The sequence below is a fragment of the Phalaenopsis equestris genome, unplaced genomic scaffold (genome assembly GCF_001263595.1).
Source record: "Phalaenopsis equestris unplaced genomic scaffold, ASM126359v1 Scaffold001343, whole genome shotgun sequence".
In the NCBI taxonomy this organism is placed as follows: domain Eukaryota; kingdom Viridiplantae; phylum Streptophyta; class Magnoliopsida; order Asparagales; family Orchidaceae; genus Phalaenopsis; species Phalaenopsis equestris.
Genome location: NW_018165782.1, coordinates 311,955 through 332,772, shown reverse-complemented (window position 1 = coordinate 332,772; position 20,818 = coordinate 311,955). Strand labels below are relative to the sequence as shown.

General features: G+C 34.2%; 2 protein-coding genes across 4 annotated transcripts in view; one reads left to right on the top strand and one right to left on the bottom strand.

Annotated features, from left to right (window-relative positions):
• Nucleotides 1-9,372, bottom strand: part of LOC110034096 (50S ribosomal protein L6, chloroplastic) — a 16,188-nt gene extending 6,816 nt beyond the window's left edge. The window contains exons 1-3 of the mRNA XM_020738358.1: nt 9,260-9,372; nt 4,714-5,022; nt 3,472-3,815 (exon numbers count right to left, since the gene is read on the bottom strand). Coding sequence (XP_020594017.1) covers nt 3,479-3,815; nt 4,714-5,022; nt 9,260-9,294 — 681 coding nt within the window. The 5' untranslated portion in view covers nt 9,295-9,372 and the 3' untranslated portion in view covers nt 3,472-3,478. The remainder of the gene's footprint in view (nt 1-3,471; nt 3,816-4,713; nt 5,023-9,259) is intronic.
• A 7,179-nt stretch (nt 9,373-16,551) lies between these two features.
• Nucleotides 16,552-20,318, top strand: LOC110034077 (putative F-box protein At1g49610). 3 transcript variants are annotated; one of them, XM_020738330.1, is made up of 4 exons: nt 16,552-16,627; nt 16,887-17,927; nt 18,761-18,943; nt 19,416-20,318. In XM_020738330.1, exons 2-4 carry the CDS (start codon nt 16,959-16,961, stop codon nt 19,779-19,781), a joined length of 1,518 nt encoding a protein of 505 aa, XP_020593989.1. In that variant the 5' UTR covers nt 16,552-16,627; nt 16,887-16,958; the 3' UTR covers nt 19,782-20,318. The 3 variants fall into 3 exon arrangements, with proteins under 3 accessions (XP_020593989.1, XP_020593990.1, XP_020593991.1); XM_020738331.1 differs by having other exon boundaries at nt 16,589-16,659; XM_020738332.1 differs by having other exon boundaries at nt 16,627-16,673.
• The last annotated feature ends 500 nt before the right edge of the window (nt 20,319-20,818 follow it).

Sequence of the window (20,818 nt, the reverse complement as noted above, 5' to 3'; positions counted from 1 at the left end):
ATATATAATGTAATTACTCTAAAATACTTATAAAACTCACCTTAGCATCGATGCCAACCCTACTCGCCTCACGCACGCGAGCTCTCTTCCTTTACCTCCCTTCGGCCTCAGCTGACCTCGTCGGGCAAGTAAGGTTGACACCGAAAGAGTAGCCCAGAGCACGTCACCACCTCTCCTTCTTCCTTCTCTTTCTCCGCACGCACGCGAGCGCAGCTTCCTGCTTTCTCCTTTTTGGCTTCAACTAGGACCAGGTAAGACCTCGATGCTGCTTCTTTCTCCTTCGACTTCTCCTTCTTCTTCCTTACGTGGCTCGAAAGCCCTAACTGCACGCACAGTACCACGATCCTCTTCTTCTTCTTTGCAGTTTTTGTTGCGTGGCTTTGTAGCGCCGGAGCAACCTCGTCCCTTCTCTGCCTACGAAGACGACACTACAACCCTTCTTCCTCTTCTACTTCTTAGTCTTCCTTTCTCTTCTCGCACAATAGCCACAACTTTTTTCTCCTTCTCGCTCGCTCTATTCTCCTTCTTATTCGTTAACTAGATCAAACGATTTAATACCTGGGAAGAGGTGTGTTCCTCCCAACAGACACCTATTATTTTATTTTATTTATTTATTTTTGTTATTAGTCTGATCTTATGTAGTCAGCTAGAGACTACCGACTGGAGCTTGAGCTGGTTGGACTGACGAGAGCTGGTTGGACTGATTGGAGGCAGTGGTCAGCTAAATGGAGTTGATGATCGGGTCAAATGAAGTTGGTCGAGTCGAACGGAGATGGTCAGGCTCACTAGAGCTTGTACGTCAAGTGAACATAAGGCTGCCTATCAGGTCAACTGGAGCTCGTCGGGCCAAACAGGGCTGATCGGATCAAACGATGTTGGTCGGGCTAACTAGAGTTGATGGTCGATTGAACGAAACAGATTAGGCCAATTAGAGTTGGTGGTCAGGTCGAATAGAGTTGATCGGGTTGATTGGAGCTTATATGTTTGGTAGACTGGAGCTGGTCGAGCCAATTAGAGTTGATGATTGGTTGAACAAGGTTGGTCGGGCCAACTGGAGCTGATGGTCGAGCTAAATAGAGTTGGCCTTGTTGAATAGAGATGGTGGTTGAGCCGATTGAAGCCTATAGCCAATCGAAAGGAGGTGGTCGGGTAGACGGGAGTTCATGGTCGAGCCGACCGACTAGATTTGATGGTCGGCCCGACAAGAGCTGACTTGACTAAGGGTCTGTTTGGGACAGCTGTTGATTATAAGCATATTATTCTAATAATCTGATAATCTGCAGATTATCAAAATAAACTGGCTTGCTGTTTGAGGCAACTTATTCAGAACAGTTTACTGGGAGCTGTTGTTGAATAAATGACCATTATGTCCCTGTTTGGTTAAGAAGTTACCTGATACACACAGCATTACCACAATGTTTTTAAAATTGCTAAGAAAATTCATATTGCTGAAAAAAATAAATAATAAGGACACAAAAGAATTATGTGGTTCGATCAAAGACCTACATCCACAGTAAAACGTCGAGCATGTTTTATTATGCAATTGTGTAAGGTTACATAATTATGAATCTCAAGGGAGAAAACTATAACATTCTCTCAGCTACCCCTATACAATCAGTTTTTCATATGTGTCTTCCCTTTTCATATGTACCTCAACTAACAAATAAAAGTAGCTCAACGTAAACCTAATGGCAAGCATATTCATGAAGCTATTAGAGGCTTCATCCTTTTGTTGTACCAAAAAGAAATTTTGCCAAATTACTGCCCAATAGTTTCGAGGCATATATTCATCTCCAGCTGCTAGAAACAGGTATGAATGTTACAAATGAGCAGATAAATGAATCCAATTGATGAATGTAACTGCAGCTAATAGTAAATCCCCATTTATTGAAACTGCAACTAACAATGATATCAAATAAACTAAAAATCCCCATTTATATCAATAACCTATCAATAACACCATTCGAAACAGCTATATGAAAGCCAAACAGCTATATTGAGATGTCGAACCCCTTCATTTATATCAGATGAATGCTTCTTTAAGAGGTATTATAATATTCACTCCTTGAGCCGTAAACAATTAACACAAAAATTACAAACACTACTCTTGCTATAAACAACACAAATAGCATGAACCATTCAAATGTCAGTGAATTCGTATTTCATAAATGAGGTGAGACTATTCAGTAATTTCGAGATGCCACATTACTAGCATGAAAAAAAAAAATTCAGAGCACAAGGTGTCACAACCATGCTAAGAACATCAATGTGGAAGCAATTCATTGAGGAAAAACATTTTAACTGCATAATCCACTTTTTAACTGCATTATTCACATTTTAACTGCAGATGAAAATGGATCAATGCCACAATCGATCGATCTACAATGGATCGGCTCCTCAAAAAAAAAAACCAACTCAAGCATGATCTACAATGGATAGTCTCTAAAGAATGCTGAGCTGAAAGTCATGCCAATATTCCATAGTGAGAATCGCAAATCCATTAGAAAAACCCATTAGAAAATTTCATAAATCACTTTGATATACAGATTTTATGCAAAGAACACAAATTTCAGATATTTCATGCAAATCGAATGGAAAATTGCATTGTAACTCCACTTTAGAAAAGAACCAGCAAAGAAATCGCACTATTGTAACTTCACCTCAAAAAAAAAACCCTAACATACCTCATATGAGGTGAAGGGGGGAGGAAGGGAGCGTGAAGGAACAACCTAGGAGTCGCGGTGTCGATCTCCGCGAGGTTTTAAGGACGAGAAGGAAGATCGGAGAGGGGACGGGCGAGGGAGAACAAAAGGGCACGGGAGGAAATCTCAGGGCAACGCGGGTCGCGGACGCGGGACGCGGGGGAGTACCCGCGTCGAAGTCTATTAGCAAAACGGGAACGCGAACGCAGGTGCAATGCCTAAACGCCGGGCGAACTTTTTTTTTCCAAACGGTGCCGCGGCGTTTTAAAAACGCCGCCGCACCCCAATAAGCCGCCCCAAACGGGCCCCAAGTCAACTAGAGAGGGTCAAGTTCAGAAGTTTTTTTTGGATAATCTCAACACCTTAAACTCCGATTGAGAATTTTTGTCATACAATATTTTCGATGTGATGTTAAAGATTTAAGTGTTATGCATATACATATGAAATTATAGATGTTGGATACTTAAAAACATAAGAATTATATGGTATCTATGTAAAGGCCTCTTTGTTTTAATATTCTCAACCAAAATCCTATTATTCTTATTCTTAAAACATCTAACCTACTAAAATCATAGATTTCACAACTCATGCTTATATTATAAAAAATTTCAATAAAAACACAAGCCCTGAATTCGCCAGCAATAAAGAAACCCAGTGCAGAGAAACAGAACTTCAACATCAAACACAGTAATCTTCATGGCAGAGTAAATTACAACATCAAAAAAATAAAATGACAAATTGCACAGACAGTGAAAATACAACAGAGTACCTGATTTCTACTTCTTTTTTCCAGACTTCCCTTCCTTTCTCCTCACTACTTCGTCAGCATACCTGACTCCCTTCCCTTTGTACGGCTCCGGCGGCCTCCAGCTCCTAATAGTCGCAGCGAATTCGCCAATAGAACATTTGTCATAACCGCTCACTATAATTCTCGTGCTTTCTTCCACTTTCACCTGCAAACCATTTGGAATTGCCAATCGGACTGGATGTGAAAACCCTAAACTCAGAACCAGATCCTTTCCTTCCAATGCAGCGCGATAACCGACGCCGACCAACAGTAATCTTTTCTCGAATCCCTTTGAGACACCAAGGACCATATTATCTGTAAGGGTTCTGTGTTGTACATCTATAAGAGTCTTATGCAATAGGTGAAAATGGCATATTTCGTTCTTAGAAAAGAAAAAAAAAAAGACATTTTTTTGTTCCATCGGATGCAAAAGAGAAACAGAAGCTAGCATCATGTTTTGAAGATTCAAGGGTGGAACTTTTTATTTTCTTTTTTATCTTTATGGTATTACATTTTTCTGAAGATTTTTATAAAAAAGGTTGGGGCATTTACATACATATACCACACAAATCTTATGTATTTACATATCTAAAATCTAAAGTTTGTTTTTTGCGTTTATATGCCTGAATTTTTCATACCACATTAAAAGTACCACTACTAAGATTTTTATCAGTTTCATGAATGTAGTTGTTATTTCTTAGTATTTCTACATGAACAGACTTCTGCTCTCTTATCCAAAAGGTTGACTAAGTATAAAGACGCATTTACGTACATAGCACATAATTCTTATGTGTTTACATGTCTCATACCTAAACTTTCATATTTATGTACATAGCACTCAAATATTTAATATCACATAAAAATAGCACTATTATCACTTTTTAAATGTGAAATATATTTTCATAAATAGATTTAAAGCACCAAAGTGTCATGTATGTAAATATGAAAGTTTAAGTGTGAAATATGTAAATATATCAGAATTGTGTGCTGAGTATGTAAATTTCCCAATAACAAAAATGTCTACAAACAACAAAATGAGAGCAATAATCATCTAACAATTTTTATGCGTGTAGATGACAATGACAACACGGATTTTTAATTTTAACGTAAAAGTAGAGCGGATTAAAATGAGCAACGGTTTAGCACATGAGAGTTGTAATAATTTGAAGAACAAAATAAATTCCAAGAAAAAATTCAATCATCATATATCATCAAAGATCGTACCTGAAAAGACCATGCATCTGATTTGCCCGTCTCGTCTCGAGGGCTTTGTACATCCTTAATTGTCCAGATTCCTGTCGCTCCAGTTTGACTTCTCGAGGTAAAGTCAAAGAAAGTTGACCCAATGGGCCCTTCACCCTTAAATCTTGCCCTTCCAATGTGACATTCACACTAGAAGGCACTTCAATTGGCCTTTTTCCAATCCTAGATTCTTTGCATTGCACTGGTTTACTTAGGAGTCCCGCTCTAGAGGCAGGAAGATACAATACACGTATCCCACATCTCTCTCCAATAAATGCAGATTTCAAATTACTGAAAAAATAAATGATATATAAATTTTAGATGAGTAAAATGCCAAAATAGTCACTTGAGTTCATAACATAAGCCATTTTAGTCCCAGAGTCTGTAAAAATGTCAAATTAGTCCCCTCACAATTTTAATTTTGGCTGAAATAGTCCATTGGAGGACTATTTAAGCCCCTTTAAAAGCGACTCTTGGGATTAAATTGATACTTTTATAGATTTTGGGATTAAAATAACCCCTGACAAAGAGTTAGGGGACTATTTCGACACTTTTCTCTATTCACAATGGCATATCAAAACCATCATTAATGGAGGAATGATAATAAAAGATTTTCAGGCGTGATTGGCTGTAGAAAAATAAAAATTTTAGGCTCTCAGAGCATTTATGCATAATAAGTTCTAATATTGATGGAAAGCAAATATTGTGAAAAATAAATCTTTTTTTTCTTAAGGTCATGGGCCAGCTTTTAGTAATACCATATTATAAGATTTTTGAATAAAAGCAAGAGCCACACTAATGACTGACTCAAAATAAGAAAAACATAACAAAGCCAAGATTTTCCATAAGGGTTGGAGGAATAGTTGTGCTTTTTGTCATAAATTGTTGGTTTTAATTTCTACCAAGGGCAACTCAGTAGTTTGCAAATAGGATACAAGCTTTTAATTTTATGACAAAGGTCTATAATACCCATAGTAACTTTTCAAAACTGTTTTCCCACAATTAATTTTATGGGCCAACAACCATCTTCCCCAATGGAGCATTAAAATGAAATAATCACTTTCTATATTGTGATTTCTCTCAAGATGCCACAAATAACTTTATTACATCATGGTTTATTGGGTAAACTTGTGTTTTAAGAACTCAAGCACCAAGGATTACCACTATGTAGTACTCAATGGAGTTTTAGTTCAGTTGTCAAAGAAGACTACAATTTGCATTGTTAGTAAACTAGTAATCTAAGATTTTTATAAACAAGAACGCAAAAAAAATTTAATGCTAATTATATTTAAATAGTTCTTAATCCTTTTTCCTTCAACTCTATATGAGATCGATCAAAATTATCAGGGTTTGGTACAAGCCTGATAAGTCAAACAGCATTAGTGTAACTATATTAATTTATCAAATCAAGTAAAACCACAATGATTTAGCATAAACTTGATAATCACTGGATTTTGCTGAAACTATGATAAATCATGGGAGTTCAAAAATCAGCGTCTCATTTAATTGCCATTGAATATAAAGAACTTAAAAACTTGAGGACCAATCAACTAAAGTTCAGAATATTTTGTTTCTCAACAAATGACTGAAATGAACCAATGCCTAGAGATTGATTTATATTCCAACAAATAAAGTAAATATAGTTCTTCACAAAACTATGAAGAAAATCAGCTTCCGTTAACTGAATTTTCAAGTACTACAGGAATTCATCAGATTAAAATCATCAACTACTAATATGACTACGAATAAAGTCCAAATCTATTACATCATGAGGATTTAATAGTCCCATTCTAATGGAATCATTCATTCTGCTCCATGTTAATAGGACTATATCTGACAGAGATTAGCAACGTGGCATAACTTCTAAACTAAAGTTGGATTGTTTCAAACTCATAAAAGTGAAAGTATCTCATTCTATATTCAGTTATTGAACTCAATAACATCCAAAATAAGCATGCAAAATTGAGAATATTAAGATAAATGACTAAATGTACGCTAAACTGGGAAGTATAAGTGAAAAATAATTATATTAAAAAGAGAGAGCATAAATAGTATTTATTGGAGCTAGAATAGATGAAACAGCTCCACTGATTTGAGAATGCATCATAGAGGGGCAAAAGATACATCAATAAAGTGGACATAGTAAAATGGATCGGCATTGTGTAAAAAATATACTCAAAATTGAATTAGCACATCATGTAGCACTCAATTTGAATAAGGAGGAGGATAAGTTATAAGGACAACCCCAAATAGTTCAAACAAGGCTAATAGAAAAGCAAGGGGTGGGAACTTTCTAGTAGGGATACCAAGTGAAATTATATTCAAACAAATCAAAAAGACTTCATACAATGATGTTGGAATTCCTTGCTATATTTTATACAATAGTTCAATACATAAAATAAATTTAGAAATGGATAATGCCTATAACATGAGATAGCAACACAACCAGAAGTTATAAAGTGAGCAAAGCCAATGTATGATAGGGTTGTCAATCTAGTTAATGGCCATAAAAAACTTATATTGAATTTAGTAATTAAATAAAATTCCTTATTTTACAAATTTGTTAACTTAACAAGCAAAAATTTTACATGACTTAGTTTGACTGTGTTTCTAAAATTGTTTATTCTCATTAACATCATTAAAAGTAGTGGCAGCCATGAAAGAAATGTTTACATCAATCGAATGCATCAAAATTTTCATGATAGATGATTTCGATTGTATGAGAGGAAAATTGAAACTTCAAAGTATATTAGATGGCCCATAATTGAATACATGACTTGTTGATATAATCTAGCATGAAATGGATGACTTTTTATTGGTAAACAAGTAGTTAAAACAATACTTTCAAAAGGAATTTTAAATACTATTGGGCATTCTCACATGCTTGATGCATAGTTAATTCATCATAACACTAATAAAATCTACCACATGCAATTCCTATATTGTATATCACAATCAAATGATATGATATTAAGTTCAAAGAATAAGAAATATGCATAATATATACACTCACATTTAAATTAAAATTCTGGTTTTACTCAAGTATACACCAATCAATGCCATCAATACAGTATAATCAACAAAAAGGCAATTAATTCCAAGCCGTTTGAAAGATTGTACACACTAAAAATATCCTTCATCTTGTTATATAATAAAAGCAAACATTAAACAAATTTGGTGCATCTAAGTTAGTGTATGCCGCTTGTTTTAATAATGTAAGGAAATAAACGATTTTGATCTTATGTTTAGATGCCATAACATTAAAGTGTAATTGGGACAAGAGCAGTCTTCTCCCCGAAGAAGGAGAAAAGTTCATCCATCAATACTCATATGTGTGCGGTAAACAAGTGAAACACAAACAACGCAACTTGTATCATGCACTGAGGGCTTGTTTGAGATCACATTTTTTTTTCTTTTAATTTTATTTTAAAAACATTTTTGTTTATAGCATTTTTTTGTGCCTAATTTTATTTTTTGTTTTAAAAAAATTAGCCTATTTTTAAATACACTCAAAATATCTAAAAGTTGTTTTGTGTTTTTTTAATTAAACATGTTATATCAAACCAAACATGTTTTGTTTTAAATCAAAACAAGTTTATCTATTTGATTAAAGTATGATTGTTTTTTAAGAAAATCTAAAAAAACCTAAAAATTATTTTGATTGTTTTCAAAAACATGTTAATTTTTTTTCGAAACAAAAAATAAAAATATGCAAACAAAATACACAAAACAAACATGCTTTTATAAACAAAAGCAACAAAAAAAAAACAAAAAACAATATTAATTCCAACAAGTCCTTAACAAATGGAGCAGAACAAAGTTTGAGCTCATTCAAAGTGAGCCCACTACGTCCATAGTTTCTGGTTAGGCAGGAACAAATCTGAGGAAAAAAAAAGGGAATTTACATATCTATCACACAATTTCTTTGTATTTACATAGCCAGCACCTAAAGTTTGATATTTAGACTTGTAACGCCTTGGTGACATTAAACTTAGCATGAAAAGATGTATTTTTTTTAAAATAGTGATGCTGGTATTTTTTTTAATGTGATGTTAAAGATTTGAGTGGTATGCATGTAAATATGAATGTTTAAGTTTTAAATTTGTAAATACATAAGACTTATGGGCATTTGATGTGAGACCACTGGCAACATTCTACAAATGCTGCTCCGCAAGTTTCCCTTTGCCGCTACTGACTGATTATCCAAAACAATCAGTCAAATTCTGCAATGCCCATTGCCCATCATTATATTGCCTATTGATTTCAGAATTAAACCCCCGATGTAATACTGAATAACTTGTTGAAAACGAACCACATTTTCCAAACAAATAAGCATAATGAAATCAAAATTCACAGAATATCAGAAAAATAGAGAATCATAACTACAAAATCCGTTTCTAAATGCAATTTTGATTATCAAATCAAACTTTTACGCGAGAACCGCTACGATTTTATCAAGTATTCAACGGGGCAATTTTCATAGGCGACAGCTGAACGGAAGAACCCTAGGTGAAATTGAAGTGCTTACCAAGGCGAATGAATTGATGGAGAGAGCGACGCCATTGAAAGCTGCCGCTTCGCCGACTGCCGAGAAATCAAACTTTTACTTGTTCGAACCGTTGGCCGACGAGCTTAGTAGCTGCTCTTCCTTATCTTCTGCTCTCAGCGTATCAGGACCGTACATCACGGGATGGATCTCTGCAAATTTCCACTGGTAGCATCACAACCGTCGATTCTTCAAAAATGAAATATAATTAAAATCATTTTGTTTCAAAATATTTGAAGATTTTAAAATTAATGTTTTTTTTTTTCCTTGCAATAATATTAAGCCACTTTAGAGTTTAGCTTAAGCAGTTTAATTAAGGAAATTCACGTCCGTTTGGGGCGGCGATGTGATAGTGGTGCGGCACCACGCCGCAGTCTTGTTTGTCTTGGTAAACTACATTTTGGCAGCTTTTCCTAAAAGTTGTCGTTGAAATCCTGTGTTTGCTCGTCGGTTCTGATTAGGTGTGATGGCAGTTTTCTAGTTATTGTCTCACTTTTTAAGAAACTAAATTATGTTTATCACCCCAGCTTCTTAAACATTAGATTATTTTCAATTGCTTCATAGCTATTTCTTAATAAGTTGGTGCTACCCCAAACATACCCTTAATCTCTAATTGGAGCTTAATTCTATGAGTCAAACTAGCTCACTAGCTTACTCGTTTATTAAGAAAGAGAAAAGGTGATATTAATTTAACTTATTGTTACTAGAAAAAAAGATATATGATCCTCGGATAGGTCACAGTACACGAGAAATTATTGCGTATGGAGAGCATACGCAAGCTGCGTGCGATCTCCGATCACGGCCGCACATCAAAAATCCTTTTAATTTTTTTTTAAATTTAGTAAAAGTGGAACCCACTTGCATACAGGGCTGATTTGTGTGCGGCTGTGATCGGAGAGCAGCACGCAATTATTACATATAGATCTGAAACACTGATATTTACAAATTAACCATTCAGCCGATATTTTTGAAAAATGGATGAAATAGGATGGTTGATTTGTAAATATCAAGTTTATATAATCGCCCTTTTTTTTTATTTCTAAGAAAAAAAATTTTGATGGTTATATATTATTTTATTATTTTTTAATTAAATAAATACTTGGATGAGCTTCACCCAACACTTCCAACCACTAATCCCATAAAAAAAATAATAATAAAATTATAAAAGCTAACCGCATGCGAAAATGATATGATTGATGGGAGTGGTTGGGATCACATGAATTGTCTATTTTGACCATAATGAGTAAGAAAATTTATTAGAGTTTCAAAAGTTTATAAACTTGATGTAAAGTTAAAAGATTAAAAAGATAAATTTACATACATACCAAATAAATTTTATTTATTTACATATATTTTATGCAAAATATTTTGGTGTCATAAATTCATGTATAAAAATATATATTTCAATTTTGAAAACATAATGGTTATTTTGTTTTTGATGTGCATGTAAAAAAAAAAACAACTTAAAAGGGTAAGAAAATTTAGGCATATTGTATCAAAAATGGCCTTAATTTATTAAAATAAAATAAAAATATGACACTCAATAAGACACAATCGAGAACAAAGATTCGTGTGGTTGACAAACTGACTGATTCAGCGAGACAAACACAATGTTACCAAAATTTATCCAATTTTACTCAAACTATGCTCATATCAAGTCTTTAAACTACTTTTAAAAGTTTTGGGTGGTCAATTGGAAGGACAAGTGGTTTTCAAATCTGACAAATTTATAATAAAATCTAATGTCTCAGTGAGACAAATCTAATGAGCCTAAGATCACTTAATTTTGATATCCTTAACATACTTAAATGTCCTTATGACGTCATTCGATCAAAGAAATCATTACGAGTCATTTGTTGGTGTGGTTCAAATACTTGTCTTATTTATGGGAACTGTCTCTATTAGACTCTATAAATAAAGCCCAGTTCCCATCATGAAAAGGGGGACAAAAATTTAAAGAGACAGGGACCTGAAGAGAGAGGTTGGAGTGGAATCTGAGAATTGTTCTGGATTCGAAGATGTGATAATAAATTTCATCTTTCGTGGCCACAAACCACCATCGACCACCACTTATGAGGCTTTATCGATCATTGTCGGCCACCCCATGCTTTTTGTCGTCATTAAATCTCATGATGCAACGACACACTTCAAATATAGTGTTAAGATGCACCTCAGATACGACGTAATGGCTCACCCTAAATGCAGTATAATGTTGCGCCCTAAATTTGGTATAATGATGCACTCTGAATGCATTGAAAAGAAATACCCCAACATCAGATAAAAAATAAAGGCATACTGATTCCCTACATCAAATGCTTACAATCGCCGTAATTAGAACACGATGACTTTTTTGGACTCATGAAGTTGTTTTCTTATGTTGTATGTTGACAAATGATATCTTTGTTGTGACCACTTACCTATTCAACACCCACTACAATCTTAGTGGTCAACTGATGTTATTGAAGCTCCCCACTACGACCTATGTGAACAACTACATTGCATGTGGCTCACTACTCATGCAGCTTCCAATTGTGGTCTTAGTGGCCAACTGATCTATTATCGTCAAGTACTATAGCGTCATTGAGTTATTATCACTGAATTATTATTGTACATCGACTTTATAATTCATCTTCCCTAATTCAAGAGAATAGTTATAGTGTAGTATTTTCTTTGGGTCAGGCCTTGTAATTGTTTCCCTTGATACAACTTTCTACGTAAAAAAATATTTGGTGGATCCTCAAACTACTTTTTTATTATTTGTGTGTGTGTGTTGAATTTTCGTGAAATACTGAGACGTTAATTTATCACTCTACCACGACTAATCTTCTAGCACATACATAAACAAAAATACGTATATTTTAAGTATATTGAACAAAATAACCTCTAGGGCAATCCTATGTGCAGCCCAGAGAATTTTTTTCTTTTTTTCACTCTCATGCAACACATGCCAATCATTTTCAGCCTCAATCTCTCAGCAAACTAGAGTTTCACTAAAAATATTTATTTTTCTATCATGCTTATAAGTAATGAATTTTTCTATTTTAAGTCAGGAAATTGAAATATGGAGGAAAGAAGCTGCTAAATTTGTAAATAATAATGTTTGAAGAGCTATGTATATAAATATCTTCATAAAATTTTATATTTATTAGTAAAAACCAAATATTTTTATTTGTAATATTAATATATTGTTTAATTGGGTAACATGAAATTAAACTCAAAATATCATGCCAAAATAAATATATTTTCCAAAAAAGAAAGATAAAAATTAAATCAGAATATTTAAATTAAAATTTTGAAAATGAAAAAGAAAATTCTTGAATATTAGAATAATTTATCAGACTATTTTAATCTTTTTAGGAAAATATATTCACTTAGGGCCTGTTTGGGCCAGTTTATTTAGTGCGGTGCATTTCTGTTTGGGTTAACTGCATTTTGACAGCTTATGTGTTTTTAAAACACTAAAAATAGCATTTTCACACCGCACCTATTTGGGTATGGTGACAACTTTCTGACAGCGATCTAACTTTTTTAAAAAAAATAAAAATTTATAATAGGATGTATTTCGGTGGGCCCCACCTAATTTTTTTAAAAAAAAATTGAAATAATCTTGACGGTAGATCACCGTGATCTACGATCAGGATCAGACACTGCATGTAATAATTTCTCGTTGAATTGGGCATGGTTAACGCGCCAATTCATTGAAAGAAACAAATTATAAAAAAATTGGAAGAGGAATCCTAACCGCATATTATCCTATTCATCCATTCCCGCATATAAATCAGAATATTATCCTCAAAACTGCTGCAGAATAGAAATTCTCCGAGACTGGCACCGGCCCCCCGCATGGAGACAAAAATGATGTTGGTGCATGCATAGGCGCATCCCTTGCATGTTCATTAAGGCCCCGTTGGTGCAGCTTATAAGCACGACCATATCTTCAAAATATTGTCTTATCGTTTGAAAAATATATTTTCGACAATTTATTCGAAATCGTGATGGGATTTTATAATAAACGTAGGCCACAAGTTGAACCCCATAAATCACCCTCATGCCGCATTTTAGGATAAGCTCTTTATCTGAATAAACACAGCCTGCCCCCAAACGTATCATAAATAATAAAAAAATTATTAAAACTATAGTATTATTATATTTTTGGATAAAAAATAGATCTACAAACAATAGTAAGGTCAACAATCAAATTCGCTAGTAATTTTTTTTTATTGTTTATTTATTTATATAGTTATACATATATGGAAATTATATTAAGATAAGTTTAAAGAAATATTAAATTTATTTAAAAACTAATGTTGCAATTGAAGAATTTATATCACTACTTTCACAATAAATTCAATGATTTATAAATAAATTTGAAAATTAATTGCATTAGAATATTTTAATTTTTTATTGGTATAAATATTTTTATATAATTATTGGGTGTCGGAAGGTTCATAGTGGTAAAATAATAAATTAACATATTAACCTTGTGTAAGGATCCAACATACAAACAAATAAAAGAAAAATAGTATAGGGATACCACATTTTTTTTGCGAAAAACTCTAGAAGGAAAAAACTAAGGGACCTGACCTATCAAAGTAACATATTATATATATGGGAGTACATAGGTTCATTCTTCAAACGAAATAGAGAAAATGAAATTACAAAAGTAGAATAATGGTCTAACTTTAATAACTGCGATGGGGCTACAACAAATGTAAATCTTGATGGTTGCAATAGTCTTAGCATGTCGTAGATGTCTTAGTTAAAATTCATAGCAGTCGGTCATATAAGTTGTTGTTGACTGCTTTGGGAGCATCAGTTGACCACATAAAGCATAGTGGAGGGTTGTAATAACATCACTTAGCCATCAAGATAATAGTTGGATGTTGTAGTGGCAATGAGCCACTAAAGTCGCAGTGTAAGCTGCATGAGTTATGAGCCACGTAGGTTGTAATCGGTCACATAAATCATAGTGGTGAACTGCAATAATGTTTGTATGTCAGAAGGATCAGAGTTGATAGTTGCATGAGTTGTGAGTCACGTGGGTCTTAGTTGGTCACATAAACTGTAGTAGAGAATTTCAATAATGTTTGTAGGTCACAGAGGTCAGTATTGAGAGCTGCAATAATGTTCATAAGTCATAAAGGTCGGAGTTGTGAGTTTCATGAGTTGTGAGTCGTATAGGTTGTACTGACGAGCCACAATAACATTTGTACGACATAGAGATGGGAGTTTAGAATTGCATGAGTTATGAGCCATGTATGCTATAATTACTCGCATAGATCGTAGTAGTAAGTTGTGATGACGTCTGTAGACCATAAAGACCATAGTTGAGAACTGCATGAGTTGTGAGTCATGTAAACGACAGAGTGCGTTGTAATAACTTCTATAGGTCATGCAGGTCAGATTTGGGAATTGTTATTACGTCATTATGACACAGAGGCTAGAGTTCGGAGCTACAATAACGTCATAAGCCACAGAGGTTGAAGTTTGAAGCTACGTGAATTATGAGTCACATAGGTTGTAGTTGGTCATGTAAGTCATAGTCGTATGTTACAATATTGTTTGTAGGCTACAGATGTTGGAGTTAAGAGATGTACTAGTTGTGAGTCACGCAGGTTGTTGTTGGTCGTGTAAGTCATAGTGGTTAGTTGCAATAACATCCATAGGCCACAAAGGTCGGGAGTTAAGAGTTGCATGATTTGTCAGCAATGTAGGTCTTAGTTGGTTACATAGACCATATTAATGATAGTGTCGGTTAACCTCAAAGGTCGCAATGAAGGGCTTGCGTCATGCATTATCATGTATATTCAGAGTGTCCAGTTATTCAATCTTTGGGGTGTGTTGTTACACCATGATTTGGCCACCGCGTTGCTCGGTGGGATGCTTTGTTACTCTGTCATGTACTTTATTACTCCGCAAGGTGCTTTGTTATTACATACGTGGTTACTTCATACTGCAACATGCGATGTTATTTCGCAAGGTGCTTCATTATCGACAGGCAGAGGGAGGTCAACGATGGTCGACAACGACTGGTGGGTGGTGTTCGACAACAATCAAAGTGTAGTGTTTGACGATGGTCAACAACTATGGAGGCAAGAAGTGTTTCTCGAGTCTTTGAATTCAAGTCAACTCTTAGATTCTCCTAATTCCCTTCCTGATCCAGCTCTCGGTCTCAGACTTTTTCCCTTCAGAAAATGAGTAGGGCTCTATTACTGATTTTGGTAGTGACATCCTCTATTAATAACACAGGAATCTTAACCACATTATCGAACAATCCATGGTGTTCTTTACATCTGATGTAGTTTTATGAACATTTAACTGCCCTAATGATGTCAGGATTAAGTGATTTTAAGTTCATTAGATTTATTTCATCAATATGCTCGATTTGACTATAAACTTATCAAATTTGGAATATACTTGATCCTCCAATTGGCCACCCAATGCCTCAAAAGGCGATTTAATGACTTGATTTACCTTAGATCATATCAATTTTGATGTCATTGGGTATGTCTCATCAAATCGATCAGCCTGATTGTAAGTTAGTTGAAATAGGGGTTCTATATGTTTTTTTAATTTGAGCATGATCTTTTCTTATTTAGAAAATGCCCCAAAATTCATGTTATTTCTCAAGATTCATGTCAATATCAAAATTCATTTGTTACGAGATACATGTTATATCTTCGAGATTCATGTTAAATATCAAATTTAGTTTGTCTTGAGATTCATTTCACGTCTTAAGATTCATGTCACATCTCAAGATTCATGTAAAATAAAAAATATCTTTTGTATTTTATATTAAATGATTTCTTATTCTTTTTCTTTTAATTGCACGTTCTATATGTCATTTTATTATATTACTATCTTAAGTACTGACTCGAATGCATAAAAGTAAGCTCGGGCTCGAGCTCAAACTCGATAAAATTAATATATTTGCTATGTTAATATCACCGAGAGATAATTACATGCATAACATTCAAAACATTTCTATTCACAAAATCTAACATCAAGATGAAAGTTTTAAACTAAAGAATCAATATGATTATGCGTGTGAGTAGAGAATTTGATAAAATTAAAAAATAAATATTTGGGTTTGATCATGAACCTTGGTGTTTGTGTGAGAATTTAAAAAATAGATGGCAACATTTGTAAATAGCAAACTTTCGGTTGATTGGATGTAAAGAGCCCCAATATATTTTCGGTGGTATATCCACTGTATAAAATTTTGGGTGGTAGATCAGTAAAACTCATGATTTAAAGCGATGTGTATGTAAATCCACCTCCCCTCCTTTATAATGTTGTTTCATTTGCTCGAATGAGCGCACTACGCGCGGCTGCACAAAAACAGGCCGAGTATGCCCTCCCTCTCCTTTCTTCCTCTCAAGGTTTTCTAAAATTGGTGCCTTTATCTTATAATCTCTTTATCCCCTTATCTTCTTTGACAAAAAGCAGCAATCTTTAATCAGTTTCTATTAATGCTTCCTCGTGGCATAGTTTTTTTTCTGAATCACTGAAAAAGATCCAATTCAAAGCTCCTGTTTTTATCTTCAAAATCCTCTTTTTTTTTCCATTCTGCAATTTCATAACTTTAGCTTTCATCCTGTGTTTTCAGCCATGATGCTTTATCGAACTCGCTCTGCGCCTTTTGCCCTAATTTTTCTGATATTATAGCACCTAATCGAATATGGTGGATGATGGGAAGGTAGAAATTTGCGACCGGCATTCCCGCCGGCCATCAAAATTTAGGGTTAGTGACAGAGAAGAAAGCTTTGATCGCTTGAGCGATTTACCTGACGCCCTTCTCCTTCAAATTCTGTCATACTTTTCTCTCGATGATGCTATTACAACCAGTCTCCTGTCAAGAAGATGGAGGAACCTATGGAAATGGATAGATAACTTGGATTTCCCGATGCAGTGCGGCAAATCAAAAAGAAATTCGTTACAGTTCATCGAGAGATCGCTCAGCTTGCACGAGGGCATAAAAATCAAGAGATTTTGTGCTCGGTTCCGCTACAATTCAAACTTCATATCTCATGTTGATTCCTGGGTGCGGTTTGCAGTCGCTCGAAACGTTGAAAAACTCGTTCTTGATCCTTTCTACGTCGAAAATGGAGTCCAGCCTTATATGATACCTGTAAATCTTTACAAATGTGGCTCATTAAAGGAGCTGGAAGTGAATCTCTGTAGATTCTCCCCGCCGCCTTCGTTCCTCCTGCGCTCATTAACGAAGCTCACGATCAACAACACGGTTTTTGCCGGCGATACGTTGAAGACACTGATTTCAGGATGCCCAGCTCTTGAAGAATTGGCGCTGGTGAACTGCAACCAAGCTCGCGATCTCGAAGTTGTGGTTCTGAATCGAAATCTCGAGAGGATGAAGATTGTGGAGTTTCCTGACGAAATGGAGGAGGGGACGGAGGTGAAAATTTATGCTCCTTATCTCTTACATTTGGAGCTTCAGTCTGGGGATTTCAGGCCTTGTGTTATACAGGATGCTTCCTCTATTGTGTCTGCTTGGCTTGATTTGAGAAAGATGGTTACCTGTTTATCATTCAATGCTTATAATCAGAAGAATTACTGTAAGATATTGGTGAATATTATGATAGGTCTTCATGAAGTGGAGACTTTGAGGCTTTCTAGCTGGTGTGTTCAGGTATGGACCTGTTCATGTTTTCTAAGGTATGAAAAAAATTGTTGTTTTGATGCTAGATTTTGTTATTTTTTGCAATACTTGGATATTATTGTGTGAAAAAAAGACATTTTTCTAACATTGTAGAATGAAAATTCGCTTTTTTTATGTTTGTTGGAATTTTCTCCCCTAAAAGTAGATTGTTTGAGTGATTATCTTATAAGTTGGTTGTTTATTTGTTGGAAGATTTGTGTGGATACCACTTAGTTGTTATGTATTTACATATCTAAAATCAAAACTTTAATTTTTATATACATGCCATCTTACATATGTGCGAGAAGGTATATTTCACTTTTTAAAAGTTAAAAAAATGGTACTTTTGATATGATATGAAAAATTTTGGCAGTATAAATGTAAAAAGTAACAAATTAGTTCTTGGATAAGTAAATACAAAAGAATTATTTGTTGGAAGATTTAAGATTTGTTAGCATAAACACTTAAATCCATCAAATCTTATGATTTGTGAGATCAAACAAATTCTAGATTGAAGCAATAATGCTGTTGAAATAAGATTTATCAAAAGATTAGAATATAAATTTCTCCAAATTTTGTTCCTCTTATGGTTAGAGCCATTCCACTTAAAATCATTTATGACTGTGTTGTTTTTTGCACTAATATGAAAGGAAGAATTCTCTAAAATGTGCAAAAAAGGAATTTTTGATATAAAGTGATTTCATTTGTTACTGAATATCAATCATAATTGTTAGAATGTTTTTTCTATAATTACATCAAATTATGCTCATTGATCATTTTTATCTTAATTATTTTTTTTTTTTTTTTTTTTTTTTTGCATGAAGGCACTGCTCGCCCAAGAAGATTTGCACAGTTGTTTGCCAACAACACTACAAAACCTGAAACATCTAAAGCTGGATGTGCAGTTAACCAAAGAAGAACTCCCTGGAATTGCCTGCTTGCTAAGTAGCTCTCCTGAGCTAGAGAGCTTGAACATTCAACTTTGTAGACAAGCCCATATGGACAAGGTACATTGCTATTTATATATATATATATATATATACATATATATATTTGTAGGAGTGTAACTTAGCCAAGCCAACTCGCAAGCTAGTGGAGCTCAATGAACTAACAAATCAAACTTGAGTCAACTTCTGCTCGACTCATTAGCTTGCGAGTTTGCTCATTTAAAGAAAGGAAAATTTATATACTTACCATTCAATTCTTATGTATTTACACATCTAATACATGAGCTTCAATTTTTACATACATATACGACCTCACGTATACATGAAAATATGTCACTCATTTTCTAAAATTTAAAATGATGATATTTCTGAAGTGATACGAAAGATTGTTCGAGTTTTAACTTGATTAATTAATCGAGCTCAAGCTCAAGCTAGGCTAAGGGTGACTCAAGCTCGGCTTGACTCATTTACACCCTTACTTTCTTGCACTTTATTCCATCGTATTCAAATGCCTTGCACGCACTTCTCGCAGGACATGATTAACCCTACGGATTCTAATCGAAGCGAATGGAGCTTTTGGGATAGCCATGAATCTTCTTTCTACAGCCTGAAATATAATCTGAAGAAGGTTTTAATTGAAAATTTTAAAGGAGAAGAGAATGAAATGAGATTCTTAGCTTTCCTGCTCAGGAACTCAATTGTCTTAAAGCAAGTAGTAATATCAATGTCAGTCCAGCCCTTATCTTTTACTGGCTCAGGTGAAGCATATGTGGAGTATTGCAGTAAACCTGGAAGAGCTTCCAAGAAATACCTTCAGAGTATCAGAAAACTGATGGAGTACCCGAGACCTCCACAGACTGAAATTCTGTTTTTTGGAAGCCAACCTGCTTGTTTTTAATAGATTCTGACAGCAAAAACAAAACTTTATTCATGAAAAATAAAGTGTCGAAATAGTCCCCGGACTATTTACTTGGGGTCTATAAAAGTTTCAAATTAGCCCTAAACTTTTTTAATATGAGCTAAAATGATCTCAGAGAGAACTATTTTAATCATTGTTAAAAGAGCATGGGGTTTAACTTGTAATTTTTATGGAGTCTGAGACTAAAATGACTCCCTACAAGTTGGGGATCATTTTGACATTTTTCTCATGAAAAATGTAAGTTTGTATAGTTATACGATGATCATAACCATCATATAGACCCTGAAAAATAACCATTTTATGTAAATATTAGTAATGCTATCTCCTGGGGGATACAGTAAAGCAGAGTTGTGGAGCTGAGTTGTTGTGAGTCTGGCTATGTACATTATGAAATGTGTGTATGTATGTTTGTATCTATGGCCTCTGATGCATCAAGAAGTAAATAACGTTTTGGTTCATGATTAATGCTAAGTATTTGATTTGTTGGCTAATTTCTGGTAATTACTATTTTTAAGATAAATGTGTTATTCTTAGCATCTTGTTGGAGTTTAGAGCAAGTTGAAATTGTGACTTTAAGGCACATCGAAAGCCAGAAAAGTGCAGAGCTGTTAGAGCACAATAAAAGCATGAGTTGCATCAAAAGTGCTCAGCTTTTGTTTTTCCCTCCTGGATTGGAAATATTAATTTAGACAGCACAGAATTGCATGAGAAAAATTTCTCTAATTGTGTAATTTTATTTTATTTATATTTAATTTGAAATAAAACATGTTGTCATGTCAAAAACATTTTTATTTATTTTTGAAAAGTTTTTTCAATGAGTTCTTAGTTCTTGACATTTCAAGGAAACTGAGCAATTGGGCATTTACATACATCACACAATTGTCATGTATTTGCATATCAAAACACCTAAAGATTCATATTTACATGCATATCACTCAAATCTTCGAACGACAAATCAAAAATATTACAATCGCCATCTTTTTAAAAATGAAACGTGATTTTTTTTTGCATGCGTT